General features: G+C 37.6%; 1 protein-coding gene across 3 annotated transcripts in view; it reads left to right on the forward strand.

Annotated features, from left to right (window-relative positions):
* COL24A1 (collagen type XXIV alpha 1 chain) overlaps positions 1-23,863 on the forward strand; it is a 122,083-nt gene that overhangs the window by 20,679 nt on the left and 77,541 nt on the right. For all 3 annotated transcript variants that reach the window (XR_010722462.1, XM_066192530.1, XM_066192531.1), the window contains exons 5-13: positions 3,229-3,282; positions 5,315-5,368; positions 7,452-7,505; positions 11,756-11,800; positions 12,945-12,998; positions 14,184-14,228; positions 16,363-16,416; positions 17,107-17,151; positions 22,159-22,212. Coding sequence is in view for 2 of the 3 variants with exons in the window: in XM_066192530.1 (XP_066048627.1) it covers positions 3,229-3,282; positions 5,315-5,368; positions 7,452-7,505; positions 11,756-11,800; positions 12,945-12,998; positions 14,184-14,228; positions 16,363-16,416; positions 17,107-17,151; positions 22,159-22,212 (459 nt within the window). In the remaining variant the exon portion in view is untranslated. The remainder of the gene's footprint in view (positions 1-3,228; positions 3,283-5,314; positions 5,369-7,451; positions 7,506-11,755; positions 11,801-12,944; positions 12,999-14,183; positions 14,229-16,362; positions 16,417-17,106; positions 17,152-22,158; positions 22,213-23,863) is intronic.

The raw sequence follows: 23,863 nt of genomic DNA on the forward strand, positions 1-23,863 counted from the left end.
ATGAAAGTGAATGATTCTTAACATTTGGCAGATAGGTTAAAGCAGGACAAACAGTTACTCCTGCTGTGAGCATGCAGCATAGATAATTCCATGTATGGGTGCACACACTGAGCATTGTTATATTTGTACCTGGCTTTTGCTGCTCCCAATGTTAACTTCTAGTTTTTCCATGCTGCTCCCATCCGCTGCAATCTAAGGTCACATTCAGTTGTTTTTGGAGTGAGAGGGAGTGAGCAATGCAGGCTGCAGCCTCAGACGAGCAAGCACAGGATACAAAATTAACCACTGCAAGACAGAGTGGGGGGAAAAGTAATCCCAAAAATCTCTTTTAGTCTCTTGAGCTTCAGCAGCTTGATCATAGGTTGATATCAGGGCGCTTTGCTAAAGAAATGAGCTATGGTAGGAAACGGTTTATTTTGTGTGAGTGGGTGCACCCCACCAGGAGCAGGGCCAGCAGCCTTGCCCCGTGCTGGGGACAGAGCGTGGGCTTTGCCACAGTGACCTGTGCCCCCACTGCCACAGACTGGGGAGAGGCTGTGCCGCTGCACAGATTAGTTGACGAGGCAGAAGAGGGTGAATCTGTGTTTGTGCAGTTGTGTACAAAAACCCATTTGCTTGAGCAGTCCCTGCGGTCGTGGTTGATCAGGGAGGGTTTTAGGGGAAGGGCACTGGAGGGAGCAGGTGAAGGTTTGCTGTGTGGATGATTTCAGGCCATGGTAGCTGGGGACGTGAATGGTTGTGGCTGGAGTGCCCTCATCCAGGCAAATCCAAAGTGGGAGATAAGGGAGGGGTTTGTATGCAGGCTCAGCAGGTGTGTGGGAGGAGTTTTGATTCAGCCTTTGAGGAATGTTTGAACAAGATGCTTCTCAATAGCCAGAAAAGCACAGGATGTTCTAAAATTGGCCTGATGGGTAAGAAGTGCACTGGTCAAAGAGGCCAAAAACCAAACTGATGCTTTAGAGTGTTTTGGAGGCAAGGGACTAGAAGAGACGCATTTAAAGGTATAAAATGAAAAGCATTCCTTCAAATTCATCTCTTCATGACTTCTTGGATCCTTCTGTGTAAGACCTGACAATTCTTACAACTCAGCTTCTTCATGTTGCACACTGCCTATGGCAAGGATATCTCTGGCATCAGAGGCAGGATCTCACGTATCCAAGTAGATCCTCACAATTGGGAAGTTTTCTTTGTTTTAGAGGAGGCTGTTCATGTTTAAACCAATGCCTGTTGGTGAGATTGCCCTTGGCCAGCTGCAATTTGTTTGGGTTTTTTTTTCTGAAGGTCTTTTTACAGATATAGAGTACTTAAAAGCACAGTGCTCTACCGTGTGAGTTCTCTGGATTAATTATTGTGTAGGATATGCTTTCCAATGTGAAGGGACAGCTTACAGTAAGGTGCCTGGAAAAGTATGAAAATGGCTGCGATGATTTACCAGTAGTTCTGAGTTTGAAATATATTTAAATGGGCCAAGCAAGTCTATAAAACTATTTGATAAGAAATAAATGGTTTTGAAAGGTCAGTGTTCTTTAGTTTGTATCATAGGGATAAATTCAGGCAGGTGCAGCTAGTGATGATGTATGTTATGACAGGAGTTTTGTGAGCCAAAAAGCCTGAGAAAACTTTATTGACTCAAAGTTCATTCCCTCATCTAGCAGCCTGCCTTGTGACTTTTGTTTTCCTTTGACATGAGCTACCATTTATGATCTTGAAATGTGACTCAAGGGTGTTAAAGGGAAACAGCAGAGTTCAGAGCTGCATTGCCTGGGCCTTTATCAGTGTGTCCAAATGTGATCCTGACAGAAATCCACATGGTTGGGACACTTGGGGCATGTATGATTAATGGTTAGAGATTTTCATTGACAACTGCAATTGATCTGTGCAATATCCATTGGTCCCTGTGATTCTGTGGTAAAGAAGTCCACATCTGACAATGTTATTATTTAAGTGTCTTGGCTTGTTCCAAGTTTCTTGATAATGAAATTTCAGCGGTTTTAGAATTAGTGATGACATGAAACTCCTCTGCTGCCTCGTTCCATAAGAATACTTTTGCACTTCTGTATTCCAGTACTGTGCCCCAAGACAGTAACACTGCAGGCAGTGAAAAGCCACTGTGGCACTGCAGCAATGTTGGCACTTTCTATTTGTTTCCTTTCTCCTAAATCCCTGAGAGTGCCTCCAAAGTTGCCAGTGTGCAAATTAATCTCTCAAACAGCACATGGGATTAGCTCTGCTGTGGAGTTATGTCAACATTGTCATTAGTGAGAGGGAGCACTTAAGAGATCCAGCTTTCAGTGTTACTGCAAGGTGTAATTGGTAAATGCAGCCTCGTGTGGCAGAAAGACAAACACTGAGTTTATCTGTTGTTAGACCGCTGAATATACAAGAAAGTTTAAAAGTATCCTTATTATATTTTTTATCTGGCTTTTGGAAGAGTTTTGGCCTTAGTGTATTCAACAGAAGCTTTGTTGCCAGTTTACCAGGGACGGATTTTCAGCAGTTTGGTCCTTCAGACTTGGAAGATGAGTAGCTGCTGACAGCCATTGCAACAAGTATTTTCCCTAATGTGCAATTTTTCAAGGAGTGAAGGTTGCTGAATGTGTTGCAGGAACAGAAACTTACACTGGAAGGCATAGATAGTCTTCATAGCTTCTTCTGTTCCTGGAACAGTTAAGTTGAATTATCTCAGTAACAAGTCCGTTTTCTACACTAGCTATGGGAGAAACAGGAGAATCTGAGTTTGTTTTTTTTTTGTTTTTTTTTTTTTTTTTTTTTTTTTTTTTTTTTTTTTTGTTTTTTTTTAAAGAAGGTGGGATACATTGCTTTGAGACACCTTTTAAGTCACCAAGAACTCATCCACTTCCTTCCCTTTGCAGTGTACAGCTGGGTACCTCAGAATGTGATTTTACTGATTTTATTCCATGCCTTCAAGTGTTGTAGCTGGAGAGCAACATTGCAGTGACTGTGCCAAACACCTGTTAAGAGTTACCTGAGAAGACAATAGAAACTGAAATTTGTAAAAGAAAGGGGAGTATTAACCTTCAATTTTAATTTTTAGGAAGGAGTGTATGTTTTATTACTTGTGAATCCTTTGAAAATCCTAACCAGTGATCCTAAAAGCAGGAAAAATGCAGTAATATTATTCTCTGCAAACCATTCACATTTGTTCAGTGGTGTGCTGAGTAATTCCATTTGTTGTTCTCCTTCATTTGTTTGGGTTTTTTTTAATAGGGTATTCCAGGACCACATGGTAACCCAGGTTTGCCAGGATTGCCAGGTCCCAAGGTGAGTTTATTTATCCACGATGCCGTGTAAATACATGAACTTTTTAATGTCTTTCTGGAAGCCCCAGGACTGTTTACTATAATAGAAGTAATTGGCCTTTTTTTTACAGGTGGAGACTGCTACTATAAACATATTTTAATTATATGTGATCAATCAAATTGAACTTCATATCAAAACAAAATAGCAGATTACTCAGTGGAAATAAATTCACCTATGTGTGCACAGTGATGACTTGGAAACTATTATCTTTGCAAGTGGATTTGTACTTCCCAAAAGAGGTCCTATAAATCAGCTCAGCCTCTGATAAACTGAGGTTTAAACGCTTAGTTGCTGTAAACTTCTGCTCTGCTTAAAAAAAAAAAAAAAAAAAAGGAAAGAAAAAATGGAGACTGTCAGTCCCTATAAATTTCTATTTTATTGTCCATGTCCAGTCTTTGATATTGAAGTATTCTAATATCTCAGACATAATTATTAATTAATATGCTAGAATAATTTTCTGAAGCATTATGGAAGTGATGAAGTGATATTTAAAGTAAAAGAAAAAATACTGGACTGTAAGCTCAAATAACACCTTCAATATTGTGTAACATAGACTCTTTAAATAGATTTGACAGATTTGTGCAGTTGCAGAATGCCTTCAACTCATATTTAGTTTGAACAATTTGATAGATCTGTTAGGAAAAAGGCAGCACCTTGCTTTGGTTAGTATGATTCCTAATTGCAGGAATCTGACATGTCATGACAGGTGCTAAAATCTGCTTGAGGACATAAAAGAAATTCAATAAAGCTTTCAGTGCCAACTGCTGTAAAGCTAAGTGACTCTGGGTTTTGTGTGTGTTTGTTTTTATCTAGTTCAATAGGGACAGTTAAAGATTCATAATTAATTTTTACTATATATTTCCTGGCTATATAATAGAATACATTGCTAGGAAAATAATTAATTGTAACCAATTACTCCTAGGCTTTGTTTTATAATTTATTTTCTCCCTCTACTAGATGATCATTTTGATCAGTTCTGTAGCTCTGTCCATGACTTTAAGAACAGAAGGACATGTACATGTGTGTATGTACCTATATATATATTTTATTTGAATATAAAAATCTATATATTGCTAGTTGGTTAGTGATCTCTGTCATTTCTGTTAGATTGTAAGCTATCCTTTCAGTACAAATATATTCTGAAGTGGTTTTCTGTAAATAAAAATTACCAGGTGCTCCTGAAGTTTTGGCTACAGTTAACCACACTGAAACAAACACAATCTTGTTTAATATCAAAACGCGGCAGATGAGTTGCAAGAATTTTCTAGCAGTAAATGAAGGCGGAGTTTTATTCTGTCTTTAAGATGCATGAATTTTTCCCTCCTGTGCTGAATGATCCTTTATGCAGTTGCTTCTAAAATGTGGCACAACATTAATATCCTTGCAGCAAAGTCCCCAGCCCTGAGTGAGGGCCAGCAGTTCCAACCCATAGCCAATCCCTCAGCATTTAATTCCTGATAAACAATTGGGGATGTTTTGAAAATAATGTGAGGGTATCCATGAGGTTTGGCTTTATTCCTGGCTCTTTGAAAAATAGATTAGTTAAGAAAATCTAATTTTGTGGATTCTGGTACTGCAGAAAGGCTGAGCCTGAGGAAACTTGGACAAGGTTATGGTTCATGCAGTAACACAGCCTGATAATCCTGCACATTGCTGGAGGAGCAGCTGGTGTCCCAAAGTGGTGGAGACATGGGCAGAGAATTTGGCTGGAGCATCTGCTCTAATCCTGCTTGGATTTACCAATAAATCTGCTTTTCAAAATTTTGTGACTTCACAAAATTTGGAAAATGCAAATCTCATTTCAGTGTGAACCTGCACTGTTTTGGTTTTTTCCTAGTTCTTTATTGAAAAAGTTATGTGAAAAATATCTATTATAGGAAGCACATTTACATTTTTTCTCCTCTTGCTGTAACAGTTGAGAATACTTGTTTTAGCATATATTATTAGAAATTCTCTCCGAATGGTATTATTGAGCTTACTTTCTCTGCAACAGGGCCCTAAAGGAGACCCAGGATTTTCTCCAGGACGGGCAAAATGTGGAGACAAGGTATTATTTTCTTAATTATAGAAAAATGTTTTGTCTTCCACTTTTGGGAAGTCTGGTTTAATATTCAGGCAATTTATAACAGCAAAATGCTTTGTATTTACTTTAACACTGGTGTATTTCAGCAGTTAATTATGTTAGACTGACCACTGTAGACACAGATGACGTAATGAATCCAAGGAAAATTTAAAAATATATTAAAAGTTGAAACTTAAATTATGTATTTGATTTAATTTATAAAAACAAAATGTAAGGACTTTTAGAACAATAAAATTGGATTAGGTTCACACTGATATAACAAAGTACAGATTCCAGTTTTCCTTAGTACTTTGCATTATTTTGCAACAGAAAGTTGTGTAAAACAGAATTTGGTGATGACAAATGCACACATTACTGCGCGTTGTATTGTATTTAAGCACTTTTTAAAATGGACTCTTGATGCTCAAATTTGTCCTTTCATTTCAGAGGCTTTTCCTGCTCAGGCCTCCTAAGCCTCTTTAGCCAAACTAGTTGATGCCTTCTCTGCCCAAAGTATTTGAGTATAAACATTCAAATATTCCATTCTTCATAGAAATTGTAGGCTTGAAAGCTTGTGATTGTTTCATTTTTAGATTGACACTAAAGTTTCATACACAGTAATGTGATAACACTTAACATGTAGTTGGATGTTTGCATTTTAATGTGTTAGCCTATGCTGTGTGTTCAAGAAGATCTTTCATTTATGCTAAGTTTAATATGAGCATTTACGAGGAGATCAGTTGTGGAATATTTGTGCTAAGTAGGAAGCACTATAAGAGTCGAGGACTGCTGTATGTTATGAAAAAACTTTAGCAAACAACTGTGGTTTACTAACTGCTGATGTGTACATTTTTTAGTGCATACATGTTGTCAAACTCTAACATTCGCAAGTACGTGTTGACAACGTTTAAGGGCTGCTGAGAAAAAATTTAGAAATATCTGTTGATGCACTGATGAGAAATTGAAGTGCAGCTTCTATAGAAATAGCTTTATTTTAATCTAGCCAGCTTTTTGGCAATCAGATCATAGTGTGGTGAGCTGTACATGGCTGCCTGAAACTCAAGTTACAGTCTTTGGCATGAACCCAAGCAGCCACAGAGCAGTCTAAAGCCCACCCTTATATTTGTATGGCTATCCCTAAATATGCATAGACTGCATTTATAATCCGAAATTATGGGATTGATATGCATTTTTATAGTTCTCATTATTTTGCATTCTTAATTTTTTGCCTCAAATCAAATTTGCTCGCTCCAATTAATGGACTTAAATTTACTTGGATGATAATTCACTTCCAGGATGCATTCCTTTACTTACTGGGTTTGAATTCAGGCACTAACCATGCAAGAGTGAATCTCTTCACTGTCAGTCCTGAGCAAGAAGAAAAACAGCTGAATAAACCTTTCTTCCTTCCCTGTCTGCAGCAACCATAAAAATTTGTGTCTTTTTTCCATCTCCCCAGCATTTGAGATGCTTGATTCTTATTCCCATATACCATCATGTGGTTGTGAAGTTTAAAGAACCTGAAGAGAGTAGCAGTGCTCCCCCACAGCCTCTTTGTCCGTATGCATCTCTCAAGTTGTCTTTCACACAGATAAGATTTATGCCGTGTTTTGCACAGCACATACCCCAATGGTGTCCTGGCTCTTGGCTGAGGATTGTTGGCATAAAACTAAAACAAACAATACACAGTAGTAGTTAGATATATATTTATTAATTTGAGGTGAAACCGCTTGTTTCTGAGGAGAGGGTTGCCTCAAGAGCTGTGTGGCTTCTTCACTCCTGTTTATGTTGGCTCAAAGTAAATGTTGTGAGGCTGTGAACTAAGCCTGTTCCAGCCCTGATCTGGCCACACTGCAGGAGGAGACATGTTGTACCCAATGGTCGCAATTGAGGAACTGTTGCCTTTTCAATTTTCTTCTTCTAAAAAATTAATAAAAATCAAACAACATCAGCTAGTTCTCCATACCAAATGTCCAAGTGGTCAGAGAAGATATTAAGTGCTACATGTTTATAAACCTGGGTCATGTTCCAGTGAAACGTATTGATTCTGGGTGTTTTTGTTGTATAGGGCGATCCAGGGCCCATGGGCTTTCCAGGCCCACCTGGGATCAAAGGCCAGAAGGTAAGACTCTGTTTCCATTTCCATGTAACTCATCCTGGCTAAAATCAGTGCCCACCAGGGGGGTGTCAGATGGTCAAGAGGTGATAGAAGAACCTCAGGCTTGCTGTTGGTACTGTGTCTACTGTGCAAAACCTCCCCTTACAACTAAATTGAGATAATCATAGCAGGATGTAAATCACAGCTGTTTAGATTGGTGTTCTCCAAAAGGCATGATGGGCCCCTCTTCAGAGAGACGTGCTGCTAGGGAAGGTAGGCTTACCTGTGAAATGAAACCATTTTAATTCAATTGTGTTCAATTTCAGTATAGTCATATGCTATAATACAACTTAGAAAAGTTTTCTTCATGTATTTTTCTGTGTCGTATATTTTGTAATATAGAAAGAGCTCTGTGGGATCATGAGCTCAGTATTTCTGCATTTGAATTATTTTTCTTTTTCCAAACCTGTGCCAGAATTGCTAAAATACAACTCTGGTAGGATAAGTTCCAATTGTCAGTGTTATAGAATGCAGTATTTTTTTAATATGAGAAATTTCAGGAACCATTTACCGCATTTAAGAAATAAATCCAAATAATCACAGTCCTATGTATACAGGAAAACATAAGGTAGACATAGTTTTGGAAGGGAACATCAAGGATGATGATGGAGGAAATGAGACAACCTTAAGAAAATGGGCAAAATAGACTGAGTGAATATAGTTTGTGTGGAAGGAGAGGTCACCTGGCATGAATCCAGTAGGCTGCTCTGATTAATCAGGTAGTGAGAAACCGGTGACAAAAATCAGCAAGGAAGATCCGAGAAAACTGCTATTAAATTATGTCTTTGCAGAATATAGTTTGGTGTTGCAAGTATAAAACATGGAGAGCAGATACCACAGCAGAATTTTGCAGTAGTATGTAACACTGAAGGCAGATTCTAAAGCTTCAATTAATTGTTAGAAAGGTAGGCCCGTGGTATATTTGACTTTAACTTTAATCTAACGAGGAGGAGAAGAAATATTAATTAATGCTTATCTGCTATTGAATCTAAAGAAAAATGGCATTGCAACAAAATATATAGTCAGTAGTGTCATAGGGTGGCTTCATTTAACATTGTCTTGATCTCAAAATGTATGACAATTTTTTTTTTACTCTGTAGTAATTAATTTCTAGAATTGACCAAAACAAGTTAAAATGTGACCAGAAAAGGAAGTTCTCATTGGCACCATGAAAGTCGTGGAAATTTATTTTACTAAACATATGGACCACTGTTGACTGAACTGAGAAAATGTATAGCTGTGACAAGAATTCGCATTGCCTCTGTTGAGAGTTAACCTTCAAGCCTGGACAGTGATAGGTTTTGACACCGTTGATCACAGGCAGCCTTAAGATTCTGCGATTACCATGTTTTTATTTAATCAGGTTTATAGGTTTGCTTTGAAAACAAATTATTTTATGTTTAAAGCTTTTTAGATGGGAAGCAGCTGTCACTTTTTCTGGATTGAGACTGACATTTGGGGATAAGGAAATTAAAATCTTATGGGCATTGTACTTTCTTCCTGCCACAAGATTTCACTCCTTGTCTGATGGTTTAGATTCTGTGGAGAATCAGGCTCACTTGATCACTGGAAATTTTACTCTGTTTCCATGTTGTCCACACTGGACACTAACTAGAACCGTGCTGGTTCCACCTTAGAATCACTGCAGCGCTGGGGTTACAGGTGCTTTGCAACGACGTTGGAAAAGAGTTTTACAAAGACTGACTAGAATTTTTGCTCTAGTTTATTCTCTATCTAGTATTTGTGTGACAGTAAATCATGAGAACCTGGGGCTATAAAATCCTGATAAAATTTGCATACCGAAGTAGAGCACAGTAAGAAATGTGGAAGGAAAAAGCTTTGTTTCAACCTGAGAAGAGCTCCAGTTTGTCTTGTCTTTGACATTATGTAAGGGTAAGGCTGATAAGCAAATTTCAAAAGCAGTGTACCTATGGTAGTGTCAGCATTATGCTATTTAATGCTACTGAGTGCAGCTTTATGCTACTGAGTGTCTCCCAGTGCTTCTTCGATAGAATCCAATTTTTCTTGAGCAGAAGGAAACTCTACTCCTGTGAGAGAAAAGTAGTATTTCCATTCCTTGGGATATTGGGGCTGAGTTGCTAGGTGAAATCTTAGTTGTGGAATAAAGATCAGCAAACAAGATAGAATGGAACTATTAAGGAAAAATAAAACAAAGCCATTCTCTGATGAAACATTTTTTTCAAAACTGGAGGCAGTATGGTGACACTGTGAAGGTAAGTAAGCATTGGGAGGACTCGTGACAGCACCTGGGAGTCCATTTATTTGCTGCACTTACTTTCTCTCTGTAGCTGATGGTTGTAGCGTTAATCATTACACTTTACCTTCTGATTTTTACAGGCTATGGGAACTTCTTTGCATTCTAGTGTAGTTGCCAATGGTGCAAGATTTTTATTACAAATACCTAGAAATTCTGGTAAGCACAACGGGCAGCAGTAAAATGGAAAGACTCAGCCTAAGTAGTTCTTGCTGTCATATACAGACTTTACTCAGTCTGGGTCCCACTGTGCTGCACATGGTAGAAGTCAGACACTTAAACTTACTGCGTTTTAGTTGGCAGTAAATATTTTTGTCTCTCACGCAGACTAATTATTCTTACAACTTACTGTGTCTTTGAAATGGGCTTGAAGTTCGTAATTGGAAGCTTCAAACCATTCTGTTCCACATTGAGCTTTTAAATCAGAGAATGAATCTTCATTAGAATTTGGAAGGTAATTAATTTAAGCGGAAATCAGTCCTTCATCTCACTTTTTTGTGTGCCTTCTTTTGAATCTGTCTATACAGGTGTTAATCAGCTAAAATGACCCACTTTGAAAAAAAAATTGTGGTAAACTATTCTTTGAGCATTTTTGTGTATAGCTTTCTTCTTTTTCTAGTACAAAATAATGAAACTACCGAGGAGTCTCTTCTAGCTCTACCTACTTCAGTTGATTATTTAGGTATAGAGAGGAGATAAAATTCTGTAATGGATAAAATTCATGAGATAAAGGATTGGCTGGGACTGTAAAAAAATGTAGTTTTCTGAGTCATGCTTCAAAAGCTAAAGGGAAGTTACTGGTTTATGCCAAAATTGTTACCAAGCAAAATAATTTTATCTTTTAATTTTGTATATGGTAATTAAATTAATCTCATGCAGCAATACTGTTGTGGTCACACAGAAGCTTATCCAAAACCTTGGAATACCTGATCTGCTGAAATCAGTTGCAGAATTTCTTTTTATTTCAGTGAGTCTCAAGGATCTACTGAGTGATGAGTATCATCATGCTGCAAGGCAGACAGATGTTTAACATCAGCCAAGACACTCCTGCTGCTCAGTCAATGCCTTTGAGTCCAAGTTTATGATAGATTTCTATCCAGAATAACGATTGCTTTGGTCTTTTGTCTTTCAAGCTGTAGTTTTTGGACTTGTGTATTCCCAGTACCTCTTGCGGGGGATGTGGGGACCAGACACTTGGCTTCTGCATCAGTCATGCAACAGTCAGGCCTCCCTTTTAGTCCAGCTTGTCTGGATATGTTTAGTCCGGTGTAAAGATGTTCAAGAAGGTGGTTCCTCTTTCAAGTGTACTGATGGAGAAGGCAGACTCCAGCTCTATTCGTCTTTTTCTCTAAGAGTTAAAATATGCTTGAATTGGTCAATGCACAGGGAGTGAAGTTCAAGAGTTTCATCTCTTTCTGTGGTTCCAGCACCACATAGAAGATTTCTGGGATGAGGCTGTTCTCTGTACCAATATAAATTCCATAGTATAAGAGCCAAAATTTGTTCTATATTAATTTTAAAAAGAGATGTTTTGTGTTCTGGAAGGTCTGTTTTTCCTAAGTGTGTCCTAGAACAGTCTGGGATGACCCTCTACATCCTTCCCCTGAACTGCCTTATTCAGAAAGGGCATTGTGACAAGGATTTGGAACGGGGAAATGCACAGTACAGAATCTATGACAGCATCCCATGTATTCATTTCTTTAAAAGAGTACAAGTCTGAAATTGCCTTTAAGCATACTGATGCCTTGAAATTGTCTAAACTGCCAAGTTTTCTCACTTTTCTCTAGCTCAGTTTTCATATGAGCCGCTGAATGTAAACCATACTAATTCTGCAGGCAGACAAGTTTGGATTTCTTTCCTTGATATAGAATAGAGTAGAAAAAGAATGTCCATTTTGTTTGTTTAATTGTATTTATCACAGATCTTTCTCTACCTCCAGGGCCTTAAGGGTTACCCAGGACTGCAGGGGCCACGGGGTGAGCAGGTAAGGGATGTGAGAACAGTACACTGTACTGCAGATAAACAATTAGGATAGGGGAATGAATAATACATTATAATTGTTCAATATAAGCAAGCTGTGTAAACTGCTTAAGGAAATATTGGACAGGTTTTAAACAAGAATTGAGATTGTGTAGAGACTACTGTGGCATTAAAGTAATCGAAATGAAATGGAAAAGACCAGCTTGTTTGTCAACTGCCACACCAGCTGGGAGTATGTTGATGTAAAATACTTTTAACAGGCACATTTCAAACCTTTACTGATTTAATACATTTTACATCTCCTAGCATGTAGGAAATGAAGTAGTTTTTCAGCACTTTTTTAAACTTCCATGTCAGTTCAGGAAGAAATCTGAATGTACATCCAATTGCTAATATCTCTCGTTAGCATTTATGAGGCTCCTAACAGCAGAGTAGATGGAAAGAGTCTCCTTTTGCATCACACTGAAAAGGAAATGGCGATGATAACTGATGGTAAACACCTGAAAGGAGACGAAAACTCCAGGACATCATTCAAGACTTTCCTGGGTTTTATGGCCAAACCTTAACTGAATGAGTGGTGATCTTAATTACGGTCCCACAGGAAGTTTTCTGTGATGACTGTAATCTGTCAGAGAGATAGACGTAACCAGTGGAAAAAAAATTGATTCTTAACAACAGAAGTAGGAGGTGGAGAGAATTGTACACATTCATGATTTATCCAGTGTTATATTGACCTGATTCTGGAAGAAACAAAACAAAAATTGGCTTTGTAAGAACACAAGGATTTTTTTAATGGAAAGTTTAATGTATTTGTTTCAAATACACCTAAAACCAGTGCAGTTACCTCGTTTTAGGGACCTGCTTCCTATAGCCCTCCTGAGTTATTTTTGAACTGTGGAAATAAGGCGTGCACTATTGAATTTCACAAGATCTTAGACACTGTTAAAAGGATATGTGACTGAGATTGGCAGAGTTACTTATGTATGATAAGTCAGTTTTTGGGTGTTCTGTGTAGTTAAAGAGTAGTTTTTCCATGTGTTAAGCTGTGTCATACGAGTAGGTATTAAAAGATAAATGATAAACTCCAAACTATGACATCAAACATGTTTGTTGTTTATTTTCCTTTTCTTTCTTCCTTTTCCGTTTAGGGAATTCCAGGAATGGCTGGCAGTATTGGGACAGTTGGTTACCCTGGCAGGCAGGTGCAGTAACTATACAAATGTCTTTGCATTTTATTTTTTGTTTTTCTCATTTATTCTTTTCAGAAGTACCATATCTAACGCTTCTGAAATTACTAATTGTAAAAATGTGTTTGTTTACATCCTGTCATTTTTCTTTGAAACTAACCTCTTTTTCTGGTAGTGGCCTGGAGGCAATGTTGAGCTCATGGCTTTTACACTTTGATGTTTTAGATGCAGTAATGCTGTTCCTTTCTTGAATATATAAACGGCATTACCAAAGTACTGAATGTCTGAATACTTTACACTCCCTTCATAAACCTCATATGCTTCTGTGTAGTTTATCTTGTTTGTATTTCAAGTCCAGAAGCATTAGGAAACTGCCTGTTCCTCCTGATTTTTCACCAATGTGCTTATTTCACTGCTGAAACTATTTCTTCAGTCTTTTAGGGAAGGGGAACTTTAAAGTTTGGTGGTTTTTTCCCATTGGGATATTTTAGGAGAACCAATAAAGCCAGAAAGAAGCTTTCTTTTAATGCAAGTACTTATATAAATATTGATTTACCTATAAAGTGACAGATAACTCAGTGCAGTAATACAAATAAGATATAAAGTAGAAATACTCAGCATTTTCTTCATGTAAGGCTATATGAGCCAAATTGACAACAACTGACTTTGTGGTTTTGTGTCTGCTTAAAGGATGAATTTGACCAATACTTCAGTGTTTTGTTGGATTAAGTTTGTAATGGCTATATATTTTAAAGTTCCATTACAATATAGAGTAAGGGGTGATACCGTTTTTTGTGTTGAATCACGTAAAATGTTTAGAGCATTTGGACCACATATGAAATTCTGACATTAGCTTGAATATAATTGAAATGTGTCCAAATATAAAAGCTCGTAAAAAAAAAATCCTGTGAAATTATGTCACTGTAATGCCTGATCCATGTGTCTGGAAAAAAAATTTCTCCCAGAAGAAATAATTTTAATGTACTAGAAGTTTCAGTCATGATCTGTGTTTTAGCCACACATTAATGGGAGACCTTTCTGAACATGGTCCCAGGGAACTGCTTGATGACACCTTCTTCAATTTTAAAAATTTCAAGAATGTGTTGCCAGTTCACAGTTAACAAGTGGTGTTGCAGTTCTTTTACATAGAGCGTATCTGATTGTTTAGAATTAATTACAACTCCTGTCTTTTTGTAACAGGGCCTAGCTGGACCAGAAGGTAACCCAGGTCCTAAAGGAGTAAGAGTAAGTAAGCATCTTAAGCATTTTGATATGCATATCTATTTTCACCCATACAGTAGGTAGGAAAGGAGGAGAGGAATTTAATTCACCCGTGCCAGTTGTATGCCTGCAGAACCACTCCACCTTTATAGAACCTACAAATGAGAAAACACAGAGTTTCTTTCAAAATATGTGCAAGAGTTTATTTTTTTTCCCCTGGTGAGCAGCATAGAGCAGTTTTCCATTGTTGCCCACTTGCATGCAGGAGAGAGAAGAAGGCAATGCTTGTGAGGGCTGAGCAGATGTTTCAGGCCTGAAGCATTATTTCCATAATGGAAGTTGTCCAGAAGGGAGACACATCTGACATCTGCAATCTGTAACAGCTACAGAAGTAGATAAAGAGAAACAGTCTTGTCACATAAAAACCACAAAAGAGATCTTGAGATTTTAGAATGATTCAATCAGTTATGTGCATCGCAGGCACTGAAGGTTCTTAATGCTCTGCGCATTCAAGGTTTGGTTTTGGTTATTCTTGGAAGCAAAATAGATTGTTTTTTATTCCTGGCTGGTTTGGGGGTTCTGTGTGTGTGTGTTTTACGGTGCTCTTTCTCTGTTTCTTGGTGGTTTGGGGTTTTTTGAGGGTTGTGGGTTCAGTGGTTTTTGGTTTGGTTTGATTTTTTTGGGTGGATGCTGTGTAATTTTGGTTTCTTTAAATAGACAGATGAGCATGCCTACGCATGCTTGTGCATGGATAAGTATTTCTTCAGACTGACTCTCACCATCAAGGAGTAGGCATAAGTTTCCAGAATCTTGTATGTTGCTGGTTACATCCAGAATTTGAAGGAGGCTTTTGCTGGGAGTTTTCAGCTCATGTACAGGTTGTTCAGCAATGTACCGTGTTCTCAAATATCTATTAATATAATCTTATTGTGTTGCAAGAGTTGCTTCTGTCTTGTTTTTTAGTGTAGTTACTAGAAGACTTTACCTACAGTAGTCTCTTAAACTAGGGTTTTGGAATTTTTTTTATGTCAGTTTTGATTACAGTGATGGGAAAAATTAGTTTGGCAGGATCAAGTGCCAACAGACATTGCACCCTCAGGGATTGTTTCTTTTATGTTTCTTCAGTTTATTTTTGTTCAGATTCTCATCTGTATTTTGACTTGTTCTCCCTTTAGTGAACAAGACATAAGTGATCCCAGTCACTTACCTAAAAGTTACTGCCTCTCTGTTTACACAAAACTGAAAATGGCCAATGTGTGAGTAATTTTAGGGAAAAACACCTTAAGGCTAAATTTTGTGTACGAATTCTAAAAGTAATTTCCAGTAAAAATGATTACACAGCCCTCTTGACACATGCTCCTGTGCCATGGAGGTATATAGCAATATGATATGAAGTATCTGTCAAGCTTTAGGTTTAAATTATTCCTATAATCCAACTGTGCTCTGCTTCTCAGATGTTTTAAGTAACTGTAGAAAGTAGATGTGCCTTTGTTTTCTTTACTCTTGTTAGGTCTGGATGACAATGTAGGCACCATCTTCCATAATTAAAAAAAATGAACCCCCAGGAAATTAAATCATTACAACTGGAGATATATGAAAGCAAAGAATTCTATTTTAGTAGCTAATTTAATATTTGTATTCCTATTTCAGTTTGAATCTGGTAGTGTAGAATCCATTTTTCATACAACTGAAGAATGGTGGGAGAGAAATGCATTGTGACTGAACTATAAGAAAAACATTCTGCTTATATTAAGATAAATGCGTTTCTTGTAAGAACTCTTACATATAGCAATGATCACACAGTGTTATTAAAGATGAGAGAACTTCTTTCCTGATGGAGTTCATGAATAAGGTTAACTTAGGAAAAAATTTGCTGATGTCATCTATTCTGATAAATAATTCATGTGATGCAAACTTGTCTTACTAGAAGTACTTCTAATATTAACTTAGTACTTCTTCATTAACTGATGCTGTACCCTTTCAACAGGAAATTGTTTTTGCTGTTGGTTGGAGAGTAAATCCTAGCCACATTTAAATTTCTAGAGCTTCAGTGGTAGTTTCAAATGAGCCTGAATTTAATCCCTGTGTCATGAGCACATAGGTGGGCAATGCTGAGGGACGAGCAGCCTTGAAATCAAGCATTTTCTCATGTTTTCAGGGTTTCATTGGACCTCCAGGTGTGGCAGGACAACCAGGACCTGAAGGAGAAAGGGTAGGCCTAATGGAACATTAATGAAATGTTGATGTTTGTGTGGTGATGCAATGTCTGTTACAATGGGGGAAATGTGCAAGGTTTAACCATTCGTTAAAATATTTTTTGGCTATAAGCAAAACTGATGTGAAGAAAATAAGATGAATAGGTCATACCCAATTAGTCTAATCAATGAAATGTCCTGCTTCTAAAGCAAAATGGGGAGCAGCTGTAAAGAATTATTTTACTTTAATCTAAAGCTGCAAGGATTAGGGGTTTTTTTCGTCAGCAAAGCATGAATGAGTATTTTTCATTCAAGCAATTTATTTTTGTCAGTGATTTATATTTGTCTCTTTTTGGATGAACTTCGCAGTAGAACCAGCCATGGAAGTGTTAATCTCTATCGCTCTGTGCTTGAGCTTTTTTCTTATTGCACTTGAGCAAAGAGGCTGTCTGAACATGTAGTGTGATGGAAGCAGGACTAGGCCCTTTTTCACAGTTGTTCTGATACTGCCACAGTAAAGACAAGCAAAATTTGTTTTGTGTTTCTGCTCTAGGACATTGTCTCTGATATTTTGCTCAAATCATTTTTCTTTTTTTTTAGTGATGCTTCTCACACTGTGTTTTTCCAATCAAATGTAGGTTTAATTACTTGCATTTAAGTATTGAAGGAGAGAAAATCTATTTAATGATGGGTTATTTCTTTTTCAGGGTATCCCAGGCCTCCATGGAAAAAGAGGTCCTAAAGGGAGACAGGTAAAGCTTCTAATACTTGTTACAATTCTGGCTGCCAATGTAAATCCACCTAGAATTTACTCTGTAGCTCTAATCAGCAAAAAACTTCAGTTTTATTTTTGTCCACAGATGACTTTCTATTGCTTTCAATTTGTACTTTTCAGAATTGCAGATTCTGTGCAAGTTATAAGTATTAGATGTTTTGAAGTGTGGGAGACTTATCACTGTGAGCCTTGTGGCAGGTTACTGATGTCAGCTGTGAGGAGGTTAGAAGGTGATAGAAACACACAAATGTGTTCTGTTAAATTGGTGTTAGCACAAGCTGCAGATATGATGCAAGCTTCATAAGTCTGGTGTTGGTTTGGATGAAAATCAGCTTCTAATGTCTGATATTTCAGGACTGTAGTAAATTAAAGCTGTCCTCTACTTAACATATATTTCTACAGCTGAGAATAAACACAAATCTGCCAAGTATACATTATCAAGGTTTACATATTTCCTGTGGTGTGTCTTCAATGCCAAGTGTTTTGTTTTCTGTTGCAACCATATTATTTTAGGTCTTTGAAACTATCCAGGAGTTTCCTGTTTTAACTTTCTTGTGGTTTGAGATTGGAAAACACCATAGGGTCCTCCAGCTGTGCAATCAGTGGTGCTCAGAAGTTAAGATGATTTTCATCTACCACGTTGAAAAGATTTGTCCAGCAGTTGTATGATTATCATGATTTGGTCCTTGATGTATGCTAGGAAAGTTGTAGAGGATTCTGTTTGTGTTTTGTTTTCTGTGTGATCTAACAGCAGCTAAACAAGTCACTAGCCTACAAGAATTGCTTTGATATAAAGAAAGGCAAGCAAAATTACATTAAGCCTCTAAACTGCTCTTTCTGAAGCTGCCATGAGACCATATTGTCGTTTGCATATAATTTGGATGAAATGCTGCTTTTTGCATCTGAGTGTTGGGCAGGAAGGGATCTGTGCCATCAAACCCTTGCAGAAGTTGACAGTCTTGTGCTGGTGAGTCACATGCAGCATTTAAAAAGGAGGAGAACCTGGATGGGTATCAAAGGCTTGTGTTCAGTGTGAAATAGAAAGTGGAGGTGACAGCAGAGTGGACTGAAACGTATTTTGCCTTCTACTGTCAGTCTCTGGCAGGTTTCACTGAGGCTTCTGCCTGCCAGTGTAGTGGTTCATGTAGTGTTTTTCCCAATCCACAGCAGTCAGTTGGTGCTGTGTGAGCTGTGGTAAGCAGTTATTTTTCATTTACAGTTTGAGCAGAGCTTCTATCAGTGCCAGCCCGTGTTCTGTAAGGACTTTTATTTGTATAAATCTGTCCAGGGAGGATTCACACAGGTGACAGAGCACCAAAAGCATCTCTTCAGCATGTCTGTGATTGCCTTCATTCAGTACCAATTTCTTTGTAACGCTGTAATTTCCTCAGTCCCAAGGTTCATTCCGATTCCTATCTATGATCTATAAAGCATTTCTTTGACTAAAGGTTACTAATGTGGAGGCCAGCCAGGAGAGCAATCACATGGGAGCCTGGCTTGAAGTACTTTGCTGGATCACAAGCTTAGAGAAGACATGTTATTTTAACCCCCAAAACAATGATAGCTGTAATGACAAAGTTTTTTGGCATAGTGCCCAGGAGTTAACAATGCTTTGGGTCAGGGCATTGTCACTAAAAGAAATTTGGCATGGGAATTCTACAGTGCCTGAAGTCAGGGTCCTCACCTTTTGTTCTAGGGTGCAACTTTTTTTTTTTTTTTTTTTTTGACAAAATTGTTCCTAATAATACTTGAAAAAATAAAAACTCTGTCTGACTGGCAGAGATATTTTTCAAAGAAATCAGATCCCAAGTATAAAATCATTTCTGGAAAGTAATTTTAAAGTAAAGAAGAATGGATCATACAAAGGATGGTAAACATTTATAATTGACAAAATGCTGCTACTTAGTAGGTTTGTTGAACAGTTGTTCATATTTGTAACATTTCTGGCATATTTGAAATGGAACAAAATATTCAGTTGCCTGAATATATAGAATGAGGATTTGTTTGAATTTTGTATTTGTTTTGCATACAATATCACTTTAAGAAAATACTTCATGGTAGAAGTATGTGTTCAATTTCTTTCTGTTGTGTCATCGTAATATGAAATTTGGCTAATTCTGCTGTATTTTTAATGCATTTTCTGTCTTGTTAGCATGATGCATTTTGCTTTTATTTGGGGGAAGATTTTTACATGGTTTTCTTCTATGTGTGATTAGTTATCAACATGTCAGAACAGACCTTGTAAATTTTACCAAGAATTTAGTGATCAAGTCCGTTATAACTGCAAAAACAGTTCAGGTTCTGTTTTATATTAAAGTTATGAATAATCGTGCTTTGTATGCTTAATAATAATGTTAAATGATAATATTGATTTAATAAAACAGTTGTTGCACTGTAGTATTATTATATTGCTTCCAGCTTTACACTTTTGTGACTGTTCATTTTTCTTTCATTTTTGTACTTACTAAGATAGATTTTTCAGTATCAGTTCAAAGACACATCCTATTGAGAATGTGATTATAAAGACTGTGGGTGATCTGTCACTTTTGTAACTCTTGCTATGCTGGGACTGTGCTGTATCATTTGTGATTTTGTGTGGTTGTTAAAACTGTCCCATTGCATCCTTCGTTTCCCCATTGAGGCCTCATTTGTGAGTTTCAAAAAAATGTACATGTGTGTTATGACAATTCTGCCTCTTCCAACATCTACCAATAGTAGGCAGTACAACCAAAAGATGCTATTTAGGAAAGGGTCATAAGTTAATCTTTGGCTTCATCCTCTTAGTCGATAGCTTTTAACAACACAGTCACTCTATAATATGCATTTTGCATATGTAAAAGTTTACACTATGTTTTCAGAGCTGGGAAAAAAATGACCAGTGGTGTACAACCATGAGAATCAATTAAATCTGCTTTATTGACCATTACCTAAGAACCTCTACTTTTTAAGTGATTAGGTGGCAAAAAGATGGAGACCTGTATCGTCAGATTTTTTAGTTATGGCTACAGATTCTTATTTGTGAGTTCTGTGCTGAACAAAAAAATCATGGCTGTGAGAGGAATTCCTATGTTTAGCTTTTCTGAATTAATAGGAGAAAGCAGAAAAAATCTCCACCTAAAATCAACCCAAATGATGCTACAGAAGTCTGTCTCAGATCATTTCACATTATCATGCATGATGATGAGAATTAATAGCTGTTCAGTTGTTTCAACATATTTTGGTAGCATGCATGCATGCATGTATATATATATATATATATATATATATATGTAAAATGTTGCCTTCATTTATATTAAAGTTTGGCTTGTTACTAAAGCCAAATATGGTTTCAGCAGTACTTAAACTGCTTTGATTTATGATATGATTTTTCCATCTCCTTGACACAGTTTTATATTATCTTCCTGGCTACTGTTGGAATGCTATTGTATGATGATGTATGTCCCCCATCCCATTAAGGAAAGACACTGCTGCAGCAAGTCCTGAGCTGGACAGCTGTGTGGATGCCCCCCAAACAAAGCAGCTTAAAAAGGCCAAATGAATTGTACCTTTGACCTGCAGCAGGTTTGAACATGGTTTTACAGAGGTTAAAGGTTAATGCCTCAAACTACTGTTCCTGATACACATGGAGAGGTAAAAAGCTATTGAAACACTGGAAAGACAAAGAAGAACATTTCACATAAAAATTATTGTAAGGATGGAATTTGCTCCTTTTTCCCATGGAGATGTATTAGTAGTGCTCAGGTTTTTTGTGGCTGATTTCTTGAGGTTAGTGCATCTCTCCATTATCTCAGTACTCTAATAACACTGTGTGACATTTTTCAATTCCAAGAAAAGTCTCTTTGGTTTGAATGCCATAGCTTGGATTTTTCCAGGTAGAATCCCTTTCCTGCTTAGTATTTTGCAAATTTTCTGTTAAACTCTTACACTGTGGTTAAAAAATGATTTTGACTTCTCAGTAGATCTGCACTACCTCCCTTCTCCTGATTTCATACAGTGAATATATAGCAATCATGAAAATATTTCATGGTACTGCTTCAAACTAATACCATGAGTTTTAGTTAGTTACATGTGGCTCTTCCAGTAAAATAGTGAGATCTGCCTAGCAATACTAAACTGATAAAAATTAATTTTAAAACCCCTCATACCACCCTCCCACCTCCACCCCCCCTAAAAAACCCAAACAAAAAATCAAATCACTTTTCCCCAGCAACTTATGTGCTTCTGCAGTGAGCAACATCTGAAAGAAGTAAAGCAATTTTCAAAACCCTAACAGGAAGGAAGGAAGATTAGAGGCAGTTAAGTGGTGGAATTCCATTCCATTTTCTTTCTGAAGCAAGAAATGGAAATTCTGTTTTAAGCTTCGATGCTTGACTTGGCAAATCAGATTTCTTCCCTGTTCTGATAATCTACTCTCTGAAGTCAAAACTCATAAAATAAATGAGGCTTTACTATGTCTTGAGTTATTGTTTCAGTGTCTAGATGCAGACTAAGGCAAGTGTTCACATTGGTTAGAAAGAGGAAAAGTTTGATTTCTAATGAATATGAGATCTCATACTGAGATGCCAACTATTAATATTTGAGGATGAGTTAAGGAAAGAAGGACAGATGTTTTAGTGGATGTTGAAGCTAACAGGAAAAAAAATGAGTTAAAAAAAAGAAATAAGAAAACAGGCTCCAAGAAAACAATTCAAGTGATACTTGTTTAATATTGCTCTTAAAGTAATTCAGTTGTCTGCTTTTTCCATATATTTCTATTGTGCATAGTTCTATCATTTCGGGTTTATGACTTTAGGAGAAAAACAAATATCACTATTCTGTTCATTTGAACTGTGTTGCTGAAACTTCCTGCTTTTCCCATTCCTCCATCACACTCCCTGAATCTATCTATGCTGTTTTAATTCCCCAAACCTACAGGGATTCAGTGTTCAGAGCACCTTTTATGTCTTGAATAATGAAGAACAGGTATTTTTCTATTCTGCTTTAGGGTTTTCCAGGTGACTTTGGAAATAGAGGCCCCCCTGGTCCAGATGGAAGTCCTGTAAGTATTGAATTGTGTGTTGATTAACATGATAAAATTTGTAAGACTCAAATATTAACTCCCCTCCAAAATTTAAGGAGACTTTTGCCTCAAAAGAAATGTTTTCAAGTCAACAGGAAAATTTTGGACTGTTAACTTTCCCGTGGAAATTGCTAGAAAACTACTGTAAAAAGTATAAAAAAGGGAAAGAAAATATTCAGAAAGCTCCCAAGAGAACACATTTTCCACTGCTGTATGTGCTGACTACCTTGAGAATCAGATCTCTTGCTGCCCTCATTGCATTACTAATGAATATTCTGTTTTCAGAAATTCTTGCATTAGATATGACTTTGTGTTATTTATTTAAACCATTATTCTAAGATCACCTTAACAAAATAGGATTCTGCCTGCATGTAAAACCCCAGGTTTTGTGTGCTTGTGCATTTGATGGTTGATTTCATCCTTTGAACTGGTACAAAACACAATTATACTAGCATGTCATTTAGTGCATTGTAATCAGTGTGATAACAGCTTTGTCCTTGGCAGTGTGTGCCCCTGCAGTGTGGTGTTCAGCCTGTGGCACAGTCACGTCACTTCACAGGCTGCCCTCAAAGGAGCTTTGCTGTCTTGCTCTGAAACTCTGGCTGCAGACTCCAAACTCAGGTTTCCTTTGGTGTCAGAAACCAGTGAAAGGCTTTGGGCAAGAGAAGGCAACAGCAAGTGCTGGGTAAAAGAGCAGCTGATCTAAATCATCTTGTATTGTTGGATGCTCCTTTGGAAACCACTATCAGTTTGCGTCTAACGATTTTTCTGATATGGAAGAGAGTAATCAACTAGACAGAGTTTCTCTGTTGTTTGAAGGTCTGCCTTGACACCCATCTTAGAAATTTGTTTTAGAAAGCTTACATGAATTTTGCTGGTGGGTTATCAATGTTTGGTGTCAACATTTTGGAACACAGGAAAAAAATTCTTATGCATTTCTGGTCCCTAAGGCAAAGCTTCCCTTGTTGGAATGTCAGGTAATATCAGTATGGTTTTCATCTTGAAAATTCACTGAGGGGTTGAGTGTCACCAGCTGCCTTGCAAATGATATTAAAAGGTGAGTTCTTCCTTCCCCTCCTCGTATTCCCAAGTCTCCCTCCACTCCTGATAAAGCAGATACTGTCTTTCTACCAGATCTGCAGAACAGTACTTTGATAGAAACAAGCTCAGAAATCCTGGATCTGAAATTACAGACTTGCACATTACAAAGAAGCCTATTTTACTGCAAGCATTTGCAAACAAGTTCCATCTAATCTGCCAAGACAGCTGCTGATCTTACTGCCTTCTTTGACAAGCAGCAACCCCTCTCCCCTCTTCCCCTAAAGCTCACCCTGCAGGGCTTGTTCAGGCAAGGGGCCAGTGCTGCAGCTGCAGGGGTCTGCAATGCTAAAGGCATACTTACAGAGCCTCTCCATGAGCTGGCACTGGAAACCTGGAGCTGCCTGGGAGGCCTGTGGCAGCGGGAACTTGTAGGGAAGACGTTTCTTCCCACGTGCTGACTTGACACTCATGACATTTGTCTCCATGCCTAATTTCTTCTTCTTAACTGACTAATGCCGTCCTTCATTTCCATAGCACCCTCTCAATTCTGAAGATATCAGTCTGCCTTGGAGGGTGTTGCTGGAGCATT

This window comes from Chamaea fasciata, unplaced genomic scaffold (genome assembly GCF_029207755.1).
Source record: "Chamaea fasciata isolate MVZ Bird 193981 ecotype frontalis unplaced genomic scaffold, bChaFas1.0.hap1 SCAF_10, whole genome shotgun sequence".
NCBI classification, from domain to species: domain Eukaryota; kingdom Metazoa; phylum Chordata; class Aves; order Passeriformes; family Sylviidae; genus Chamaea; species Chamaea fasciata.